This window comes from Engraulis encrasicolus, chromosome 8 (assembly GCF_034702125.1).
Source record: "Engraulis encrasicolus isolate BLACKSEA-1 chromosome 8, IST_EnEncr_1.0, whole genome shotgun sequence".
NCBI classification, from domain to species: Eukaryota; Metazoa; Chordata; class Actinopteri; order Clupeiformes; family Engraulidae; genus Engraulis; species Engraulis encrasicolus.
This window is the reverse complement of record NC_085864.1, coordinates 14,073,852-14,086,351: the sequence shown is the minus strand read 5'-3', so window position 1 is coordinate 14,086,351 and position 12,500 is coordinate 14,073,852. Positions and strand designations below refer to the sequence as shown.

The window sequence follows — 12,500 nt, the reverse complement described above, 5'->3', positions numbered from 1 at the left end:
TCACACTTCAACACATTGATGGACACATACGCGCACACACACACACACATACACACACAGGCACACGCACACGCACACACACGCGCGCACACACACTGATGGAGTGACCATCGCTAGGGCTGCGACTGTCAGCGAGATCTTTGATGTAGCGGTCAGAGCACCAGTTTCAAATGCGGACTAGCCAATTGCTCTTCTATTCGCTACTAACCTAAGCAGATGAGACATGCTAACATGCTAACCTACCCAGATGAGACATGCTAACATACTAACCTACCCAGATGAGACATGCTAACATGCTAACCTACCCAGATGAGACATGCTAACATGCTAACCTACCCAGTTAAGACATGCTATTGCTAACACAAACAGCTCTACCCCAATACACGTTTTGGCCACGCAGGCAGACAGCTTTACACTGGCCATATTGGATATAGCAGCCAGTGAGAGAGATTTATATTGGATATGGCAGTGAGACAGGTTTATACTGGATATGACAGTGAGACAACTTTGTATTAGATATAAGGCAGTGAGACAACTTTGTACTGGATATATGGCAGTGAGACAACTCTGTATTGGATATGGCAGTGAGACAACTTTGTACGGGATATTGCAATGAGACAACTACACCGATCATATTTGCATGCGTGTATGTGCGTGTCTGTGTGTGTTTACCAATGCCAGAAGAGCCGAGGAAGAGGAAGACGAGAGGATGCTCTTCATCATACCAACCGTTCTCTTTCCTTCTGATCGCTGGAGAGAGGGATGGAGAGAGAGAGAGAGAGAGAGAGAGGGGGGGGGAGGTTAAGGTTAAACAACTCTCTTGTTTGGAGCATGACAACTTTTTCTGTTGCTCTTAACACGCACGCACGCACACACACACACACACATGGCAGCTGACTCTCTCTCATCCTCTTTCCCACGTCTCTAGTTCAACTCTCTCTTACTCTCTCCTCTATTCTCTCCTCTCCTCTCTTCTCCTCTCCTCCTATCCTTTCCTCTCCTATCCTGACATCCTCCCCCTCTCTTCTCATTTTCTCCTTCACTCTTCCTCTCCTCTCCCACCTTGTCTCCTTTTTACTCCCCTCTCATCCCGTCTCCTCTCCTCCACTCTCCCCCCCTCTCCCTCTCTTTTCATTTTCTCCTCCTTAGTTCACATCCCTCACTCCTCCACTCTCTTGTCCTACCCTGCCACACCCCTTCCTAACCTCCCTCTCCCTATTTATTCCTTCATTTCTCTTCCCTCTCCCTCCTTCTCTCTCTCTCCCTCTGTAATCCATCCCTCTTCTACCATCTCATTGCTCCTCTACTCTCTTCACCCCCACTCTCCCCCTTCCTCTCCTCTCCTCTACTAATCTCTCCTCTACTCTCATATCCCCGTTTCTCCTCTCCTTCTCTCCTTCCTCTCCTCTCCTCTCATATCCCCTTCTCTCCTCTCCTCTCCTCTTCTCTGCTCCGCTCTGCTCTCCTCTCCTGTGTTCCATTAGCGTGCGGCTAATTCCATTAGCGTCCTGTAGCAGCCAAATCACTTTAGGATGGATCCCCTGGTTACCCCGGCAACCTCCTGCCCTGCCTATGTCTCTGTGCTTGTGTGTGTGTGTGTGTGTGTGTGTGAACGTGAATATATGTGTGTGTGTGTGTGCATGTCAGTGAAAGTGCATCTGAACAGAAGTGCCTTTGAACAACTCTGTTAAGAGATGGTTGTTGAGTCGTGAGGTGGTTGGTGACCATGTCTGGTCTTTACCTTTAAATCACTAACTACTGTACACACTCAGCTGAGGAGATCAGACGTCAACAGTAGCATATTAATGAGCGGAAAAAAAGACAAAAAAGTATTTTTTTATTACATGAGGAAGATGACAATTGGGGGGTTAATTAGCCATTAGTGTGTGTGTGTGTGTGTGTGTGTGTGCGTGTGCGCGTGTGTGTGTGTGTGCGTGTGTGTCCGTGTGCGCGTGTGTGTAGATCCTGAGTTTCATCTGAGTTCTGAACGGCTGCTGGCTGTTGCTATGACTCCTCCCTTGGTAACTCACACACACACATTTTTTTTCCCCGATATATGACGGCTGTGCAAATCTCCTGAACATAACTACACACACACCCACAGGCTATCCAAGGACTCACACACGCACCCACAGACACACACGCACGCACGCACGCACGCACGCACGCACGCACGCACGCACGCACGCACGCACGCACGCACGCACGCACGCACGCACACACACACACACACACACACACACACACACACACACACACACACACACACACACACACACACACACACACACACACACACACACACAAAAACGAAAATATACACACGCACAAATAAATGCAGAGGTTAAGAAGGTTGAATTTTGAAAAACAAAACAAACAGACACACAGTAATACACTTCCTGTACCTTACTTCCTAATGACATTTCAGCCAATCAGGATTCCTAATATTATGACGGGCGGCATGAATGACCAATAGGCTACAGTCGCCTACCAGCCTGACTTCCTGTCTCTACATGATGCAACCCTAACCCTAGCACACGCCATACCTCCATCTGCCTTTTATCCCTCATCTCTCCATCTCTTTCTACTCATCCCTCTCTCACCCGCCACCTCATATCATCTCTTTCCCCAACTCCTTAACTCCACAACTTTCATTCTCATCCATGCATCTCTTTCTCCATCATCTTATCCCACCCTCATCCCTCTATTTCTACATACAGTACATCCCTCTGTCATCCACGCATCTGTCCTCCCTCTCCTCCATCCATCCATCCCTCTATCCGGTGCTCTCATGACCTCCTCCATTCCTCTCTTGTCTCATCTCTCCATCCCTGTCTCCTCTCCTCTGCCCCTCCCTCTCTCTTCTCCTCTCCTCACACTTCCTCTCCTCCTCTCCTATCATCATTTCTCCACCCCTACCCCCTCCTCTCTCTTTCTCTCCTATCTTCTCCTCTCCTCTTCCTCCTCATCATCCTCCTCTACCTCTTCCTTGCCTCTCCTCTCTTTTCTAGTTTGTGTCCTTCTGTCCTTATCAGCAGAGTCCCTCACAAGGACAACTCTACCAATGTCACGCACGCACGCACGCACGCACGCACGCACGCACGCACGCACACACACACACACACACACACACACACACACACACACACACACACACACACACACACACACACACACACACACACACACACACACACACACACACACAGACACATACACACACACACACACAGACATACACACACGTGCGCACGCACGCACAACACATAAACATGAAAACGCACACGCACGCACTTAAGTACACACACGCACGCACACACACACACACACACACACACGCACACGCACACGCACACGCACACGCACACGCACACGCACACACACACGCACACGCACACGCACACACACACACACACACACACACAGATGAACACACACGCACGCCCCTAAGTACGCACGCACACACACATATTACCAGCAGCTACGGACTCCATGAGTGGCTCTCCTTCTGAATCCTACTCTCGTCTTTACCTTCTCCCAGTGGTCGATACTATCTTTTTATTTTTATTTTATTTTCTCATGGCCATTTCTACCACTCTCTTTTTATATCCCTCACTTCCTCTTTTCGCTCTGTCTCTCTATCCCTCTCTCTCTATTGCTGTCTCTTTCTCACTCTATACATCTTTATCATGACCTCCCTCCCTCTCTCTCCCTTTCTCTAGTCATATTTCTCATTGTCTCTCTCTGACTCTCTCTCTCTCTCTCTCTCTCTCTCTCTCTCTCTCTCTCTCTCTCTCTCTCTCTCTGACTCTCTCTCTCTATCCCCCTCTCCAGATATCGATCTGTAGTAATATCAGGATATTGTGCTGTTGCTGTTATTGGGCTGTTAGTCATCTACACCTTTATAACCTGACACACACACTATACAAAACACACACGCGCACGCACACACACAGGCACGCACGCACATACCTTTACCCTGGGACGCACACACACACACACACACGCACACATATAAACACACTCTCTCCTGTGTCCTAAAGCCACACAGAAACATGTGACTTGGGCCATACAAACACAAAGATCATACGAAAACACTCTCTCCACACACACACACACACACACACACACACACACACACACACACACACACACACACACACACACACACACACACACACACACACACACACACACACACACACACACACACACACACACACACACACACACACCTCTCCACCTCTCACACATATCAGGATGGATGGATGGACAGATGCCCTTCTCTTCTACTCTTTCTCTATCCTTCTATCTCTACATCCTTCTCTCTTTTTCCGTCTCCCTTTCTCTCTCTCTCTCTTTCTCTCTCCCCCCCTGGGGCCAGGGGGCGTGGCTAAGGTCAGGCTGGTAGCTAATTGGTTAATGCAGATGGATGGGCAGAGGCAGAGAAAGACACGACAGAGTGTGTGTGTGTGCGCGCACGCGTATGTGTGTGTGTGTACGTATGCGCATGTGTGTGTGTGTGTGTGTGTGTGTGTGTGTGTGTGTGTGTGTGTGTGTGTGTGTGTGCGTATGTGTGTGTGTGTTCTGCATTCTCTCTCTGTTCAGATGGGAGGCTCCTATAATTTCATTACTAGGACGGAAAAAAATCCAAACATCTGTCTCTTCCTCTCTCCACACCCCTCCTCTATCCTTCTCTGTCTCCCCATTCTTCCTCTCTCCATCTCCACCCTTCCCTCTCTCTACTCTTTCTTCCTCTCTATCTCCATCTCCACCCTTCCCTCTCTCTCCTCTTTCTTCCTCTCTATCTCCATCTCCACCCCTCCTCTCTCTCTGTCCTTCCCTTTATCCTTCCTCTCGTCCTCTGTCTGACTTGCTTCCTCTCCTCTCTTCCTCCCTCGCTTTTCTCTTTTATCCCAATCCATCTTCCCCTGTTTTCTCCTCTCACCTCCCTCTCTCTCTCTCTCTCTCTCTCTCTCTCTCCCTCCATCTCTCTCTCTCTCTCTCTCTCTCTCTCTCTCTCTCTCTGTCTCTCTCTCTCTCTCTCTCTCTCTCTCTCTCTCTCTCTCTCTCTCTCTCGTTGACCCGAGATGGGAGTGAGGTTTAAGGTAGTGAGTGTAAAGGAGGCCAACTAGTGTGGCGTGGAACATCAGTAATCCTCCCTTCCGAGCACTGAGCTATTGAACTGGTCCTTTAGCGCAGCGGTACCGTGCTGTGATTCCCATACCCGAACCGATGTGTTGACTAGGAGGTGGCGAGTTCGAGACCTCAGGGGTACGGACTGCGCGGTAACACCTCAGTAACATGTGCCGCTGCACAAAGGACCAGTCCACAAACACATGGATGACAATGGATGAGTCTGGTAGGGATGAACTTGACTGGCCTGTTCAAAGTCCTGAACACAGCGGAGTTACAGCCGAGGCTGAGAGCCGGGCCTTCTTGACCAACATCAGAGGGTGACCTCCATTTTAGTTTCACCAGCCATTATGGCAGGTATCTTGTTCTTAGTTATGGCCCATCTCAGTAGCATATTACCTGTTTTTTGAACCTTCTGCTATATTTAGGTTCAAGAAAGATCATTCAGATTCTATTTGTTTGATATACTGTAGGCAGTTTCATTTAACACACTATGTTCATAGCACTGATGGTCTTTGTTTTATCACTCCCTTTTCTGAGCTTAGATGCATCATGGTGAAGACCATATGGCTAAAATATGTCAGGGAAGCCTAGGCATAGTGGCTGGTGAGCAAAAAGTGAGCAAAAAGTTATTACCAAGCTCTGCTGTGTGTGTGTGTGTGTGTGTGTGTGTGTGTGTGTGTGTGTGTGTGTGTGTGTGTGTGTGTGTGTGTGTGTGTGTGTGTGTACCTGCGGCGACTGTGTTAATTGCTCCCTCCTGTCCGATGATGTGTTCCTTCAGCCTCCGCTCCAGAGGAAACCGCCTCCTCTCCTCCGCCTCCCTCTTCTTACGCTGCTCAATACCCTACACGCACGCACGCACGCACAAGCACACGCACACACACACAATGACAGACACACACACTAGTTTCAATGGAGACCTCCTCCTCTCCTCAACTTCTCTCTTCTTATTCTGTTCATTTTTTAATTGAACTTTTGTTTAACCAGTGACTCTGAGGCAGCAAGTTTAAAGTTTTAAAAAAAGAGCCCCCTACCAAGACACTACAGACAAAAACAAACTACAGAACACACAAAATAGTGAAATATGTGCAATACTCTACAAGAGAAATATGTGCAATACTCTACTTTCTTCAAGACCCTACACACACACAGACGCACACACAGACGCACACACAGACGCACACACAGACGCACACACACACACACACAGCCCTACCCACCTTGGTCTCCCACTCCTTCAGCAGGTCCTGTAGAGGTCCGTCTTTGGCGTACTGGGCTGCCGTGTGGCCCTGGCTGTTAGTCTGCAGTGGGTCGGCACCTGAAGGGTTAACACCATTTACACACTGACATTACACACTTGAATTCAACAATACATGTTCACATAGGAACTAAAATAGGAACCAAAATAGGAACCGAATCTACTGAATATGGGAACCTTATTCCTTCCTACTTATGTGTTCATGTGTTTGTCTGCGTGTGGAGCTTTTTGTTTGACTGCCATTTTGACCAGGACACCCTGGCAGAGGAGACACTTGGTCTCAAAGGGACAATCCTTGCTAAAATAAAGGATAAATAAAAAAATAAATACTTCAAAAATAAAATAGGAACCAAATCTATTGAATTTACCAAAATAGGAGCAGAATCTACCAGATATACCCATATAATTTCTGCTAATATGCAACAGCATTTAGTTAGTTGTCTGACCCTTCTTTTATCACACAAACAAATACAACGGTTCCCTTTGACAGGTGATATGGAGCAGCATTTAGCTAACTGACTGGCTCTTCTTTTAGTGAGTCCCCTAATTTGAGTCCTCTGACCACCAACCTGTGCACATGGCCTAGAACAGGGATGTCAAACTATGGGGCAAAATTAATCAGGCCCGCTGAGTCATTCCATTTGGCCCACAAGATCATTTCAAATGTGTATTACAGTTGGCCCACATAGAGCAATAATTGAGTTTGACAGCCCTGGCTTGGACTACCAAAGGCAAGAGCAATGAGCATGCATTTGTGGCCACAGGTCTCAATGGCAGATTTTAGAGGTTGGAATTTTCAAAAGAATTGTACAGTAAGATTCCTCCTTGAACAGGTCAAAGAGTCTGACTGTTGCATTGTCGTGAGTTGTGGCTTTACAGTAGAGTTGTTCCTGTAGAGCAGTGTTTCCCAACCAGGGGTACGTGTACCACTAGGGGTACGTGAGCACACTGCAGGGGTTACTTGGAAAAATGAAATTTTAACAAATATATGGAGCTTTGTTAAATTGGGATGGAGAAAGCAATATAGAACTTGATTTAGGGGGTACTCATGGCACAGCGAAAAAGGCTTGGGGGTACACAAGACAAAAAAGGTTGGGAAACACTGCTGTAGAGCAAAGGAGATCCACAGAAATATTGCAAACACACACACACACACACACACACACACACACACACACACACACACACACACACACACACACACACACACACACACACACACACACACACACACACACACACACACAGTTTGGGCTAGTGGCGGATGTGCTGGAGGGTGTTGGTTGGCACCTGCAGGGTCAGAGGCCAGAGGGCAAAGGTCAATAAGGGACACACACACTGAGGCATAGGGACCCTGTGGTGAGGCCTGCAGTGCCAGCACGTGCCTGTTCAACCATGACACACACATACACACACACTCTTGTAGCCCCAGGAGTCCTTCCGATCATTTTTCGGCAAAATCACCAAAATGATTTTAATTAATTCAACTCTACTCATAGTACGACTCATAGTATTCATAGCGGTATGGCATTTCAACTCTATTCATAACAGTGGTGGACAGCAACGAAGTACATGTAATTCATTAGTAGCATACAGTATGTGAATCTACATACTGTACTTGGCTTTTATCTGGTGAGACGTCATACTTTGACTTCATTACATTTCAAACCAAAACGAATCACTTCTCACTTGACTTCTTTGATTTTTAAACAATTCTTAAACAAAATACTCAAAGATCATCGTGACAGTGTGCAGGGTGACTATGTCAGAGCTCAGCGCGTAATTAACTGCTGTACAATACTGTTGTGAATGGTAGTTGAAGTGTGTGGTTGAGTGCGGTGTGCTGAACATGGTAGCTGACTATTTCTTCTCCCAAGGGATAACACTGCACATGTTCTGTGCCTCATTCCTGAGCTGCATGTAATCTTGTGAAGGGGTGTATTGGCTCTATGTTCTTTAAATAAATGTTTTTTTCCCCTTCTGTGATTAACCCTAATGTTGAGAGGGTTTAATTTTTGACAACTTTATAAATTTATAATAAAATAATGAATCATTCTTGGAAAGGTTTGCTGAACACAAAAAATGTGGCCCCCATGTTTTTGGCAGCTTGAGAGATGATTCAGCCAGATTCAGTACAGCTGTTCAGCTGTGAAGTGAAGTCTCTGCTACTGGCTAATTTGACAAGTCTTTGAACAGCTCTGTTCTCTCCACCTCTCTAGTCAATCAGACAGTGACATGGTAGGGGAGGAGGGTGGTCTTTATTTACAGGGTTTTGGGAGGGAAAAGGAGAAATCTGACATTTTGGATATTAGGGCTGTAACAATATTATATCGAACCGAGAAACCACAATACACAGAGTCACGATACTGTATCGTAATGTAAGGGGGCAGTATCATGATACGCCCTTTCTAAGTCCGGTTACCCTTCAGTCCAGAAAACAACCACATGATATGATTTGATAGTGCTTCCTAGCTTCCAATCACCATCATTATTATTATTATTTTTTTTTTCTTTTAATTACCATCTTGTGACCTATTCTACCTATAAATAGTTTGTATGCATGATTCTATTTTATAATGTTGGCATTGGCAAATATAAAAAAAGCAAATTAATTAAAAAAAGGTACATTTAAAAAAAATAGGTCAAATATTGTAATACAATACGGACCGTGAATTGAGTGTATTGTTAGCGCCCGATTGGATATATTAGCCAACACAGATTTTTGTTGAGTGAGAAAATGTGATTCCAGCTGGAAAGCCCCATATTCCAACTCTACACTGTATTCACATTTCAACTCAAAATCCTGATGACTATTTAAACTCAGCTCTAAACTTTTCGTTTCAACTACAGAGACGTTTAGAATCACATCTAACAGTCTGCATATTCTCCTGTGTGTACATATTGGTGTGTGTGCCTGTGTGTGTGTGTGTGTGTGTCTCGGTTGAACATTGACGTGCTGGTACTACAGGCTTCACCACAGGACACAATATGCCTCAATGTGTGTGTGTGTGTGTGTGTGTGTGTGTGTGTGTGTGTGTGTGTGTGTGTGTGTGTGTGTGTGTGTGTGTGTGTGTGTGTGTGTGTGTGTGTGTGTGTGAGTGTGTGTGTGGGTGGGTGTGCGTGCGTGTCTCGGTTGGACAGCCTCGTGCCATCTCTCCAGGAGGGGACACGTCCCTCGCTGCTGCCACCTACACACGGTCGTCACGGAGACACAGTGTGTGGCGTCACCAGGGGTCTTTACACACACACACAGACACACAGACACACAGACACACACACACACTGGGCAGTGTTCTGAATCCTCTGCCCTATTGTTTACACACACATTGTGATTCCACTTCCTGTGTGTGTGTGTGTGTGTGTGTGTGTGTGTGTGTGTGTGTGTGTGTGTGTGTGTGTGTGTGTGTGTGTGTGTGTGTGTGTGTGTGTGTGTGTGTGATGACAGCGAGAGGTCGATAAGGGTGCGGTGTGTGTGTGTGTGTGTGTGTGTGTGTGTGTGTTAGGGGTGGTACGGTTCACAAAAGTCACGATTCGGTACGTATCACGGTTTCAAGGTCACGGTTTTCGGTTTTGTACGGTTCTGTGTGGTTTTTTTTTTTTTTTTTAATAAATTAGTATTTTTTTAATAAAATGTATTATGCACCGTAAATGTCTAAAATAGAAATTAGAATGAAAATGTGGGTATGTTGAATTTGACTTAATTTAACTTAACAAGGTGAAGTTACTGAAAGAGAAAATATATCCTATCAATGATTTTAACATGCTTCCATTTATTTCACAAAAAGGGAGAACTAAGTCCTAACTTTTAAGTTGACAAATATTCAAATATTACATACTATAACACATTTGACGTGTAAAAATAAAACAGCTACACTCCTGTAGGCAATGAGACCATTAGGTCAGTGCAGTATGACTATTTTGGTTAATGACACACTGAGAACGAATTGGACTTTTATTTTGATACCGCTTTCTGCGAGTTTTGCTCTTAGGAATGTTGCTTCCTATCAAGAAACTGCCGGCTGTGAGAAGCATAGAAGTAAAATCAGAAGTCAAATTCAATTTCAAGTGAACAAGTGATAGGGTTAAGTTATGTTAAAATGTGAAAGTTAAGGTAACAAATCATTTAAAAAGATCGTTTTTTAGAAGTGTATTCACAAGAATGTTTCACAAAACTCCTGTGAATCTGAGCCTGTTAAAACAGTCATTTTATTTTGGTTATAGTGTTAAACATCAATGTTAACTAGGCAACATTACAAAGTCCCCCTCATTCCATCAGAGTTTAACTGGTTACATGTAATTAGGCCTACAGTTGATTGCAATTAAGGACAGCGCAGTGAATCTGATGGATATGTTCATATCTCGCATTATGCCGTCCGGAATCCCCATCAAATGCCACGTGGATATAACCTACTAGGCTACTGTAACGTAAGTCTACTTTGTTCTGCTAATCTGTCATTTTTTGTAAATTCATGTTCATTTAATTTAAATTGGTCAGAATAAAGGCTGGGGGCAGTCACTTGCGCTAACGTGGAGAGAGGGGGAGAGGGAGGCGCTCCTGTCCTGACCGACCTGCGCTTGCTTGTAGGCTACTGTAGCCTAGGCTACTCAGCTGGTGCATGCTGTTACATTATGCCTTTCATTTGGCTGATATAAATCAGTCTTTCCACACTCAATATCCTACGTAGTCTTTGTGTTTTATGCTTGTAAAAGTAGTAGGATTTTAATTGCCTCGTCCGCCGGTGGTCACTCTCTCTCTTTTTTTTTTGGAAACCGTGTGCACCGTGCGGTTGCGCACTACCCCGTTCCGTGACATGCATACCGTACGGTTTCGGTTTGCGACACAAACCGTACCATGCCTAGTTTGTGTGTGTGTGTGTGTGATGGTGGTGATTATTGATAAAGCCGTTAGGGCAACACAAGAGGCCACCCATCGATCAATACACACATAAAGCAGAGATGCAATAAAGAGAGAAGAGACACACACACACACACACACACACACACACACACACACACACACACACACACACACACACACACACACACACACACACACACACACACACACACACACACACACACACACACACACACACACACTATAAAAAAGAGAGATATACCTACAGCTGCACACACACATACACGCACACACGTTCGTAAAGTACGAAACAAACAGAGAAAAAGTATAAATTCACACACACAAACAGAAACAGTGACACGCGCTCCTATAAATCCACAAACTCACAGACTGTCTTGCCCACAAAGACACATAAACTCTCACTTTCTCTCTCAAACACACACTCATTCACAGAACCATTAAAGGTCCAAACCCCTTCAGTCATCTCCGCCCCTCTCCATCACACACACACACACACACACACACACACACACACACACACACACACACACACACACACACACACACACACACACACACACACACACACACACACACACACACACACACACACACCCCTCCCCATCTCTTGCAGCAGCAAGATAATAAATTGCATCATTTGACCATTTAATATCTCTCTCACACACACACACAAAACACTCACAAGTACGCACACACACACACAGCAGCAGCAGCACAAGCCTCTGGGCAAAGACACTTTATAAGACACCAAGTCTAATGGCCACACAGGCCAACACACACACACACACACACACAGATAGAACAAATACACATAAAAGACATTTGTGAAAAACACACAAGTAAATACAGCGCATAAATATTAGCGTAGAAAGTTCCAATCCGACACACACACACACACACACACACACACACACACACACACACACACACACACACACACACACACACACACACACACACACACACACACACACACACACACTCAGATTATGCAGCTGGTGGGATGGGGTGGTCAGCAGTGGGGCTATGGCTGGTGGTGTGTGTGTGTATGTGTGTGTGTGTGTGAGTGAATGAATAAGAGCATATACACGCCCTCTGGCTAAGGGTGATTAGTCAGCTGTGGGGCCTAGTGAAGCCTGGGGCTCGCCTATGTGTCGTGCCCAGGCAGAGAGGGCCCTGAAGGGGAGACCGAGCCCATGGGGCTGGGGGACCGCCAGCACTCACAGT

The 12,500-nt window shown here is 45.8% G+C and overlaps 1 protein-coding gene across 1 annotated transcript in view; it reads right to left on the bottom strand.

Annotated features, from left to right (window-relative positions):
• Nucleotides 1-12,500, bottom strand: part of clpb (ClpB family mitochondrial disaggregase) — a 39,923-nt gene that overhangs the window by 7,405 nt on the left and 20,018 nt on the right. The window contains exons 6-8 of the mRNA XM_063205015.1: nt 6,357-6,454; nt 5,866-5,980; nt 673-750 (exon numbers count right to left, since the gene is read on the bottom strand). Coding sequence (XP_063061085.1) covers nt 673-750; nt 5,866-5,980; nt 6,357-6,454 — 291 coding nt within the window. The remainder of the gene's footprint in view (nt 1-672; nt 751-5,865; nt 5,981-6,356; nt 6,455-12,500) is intronic.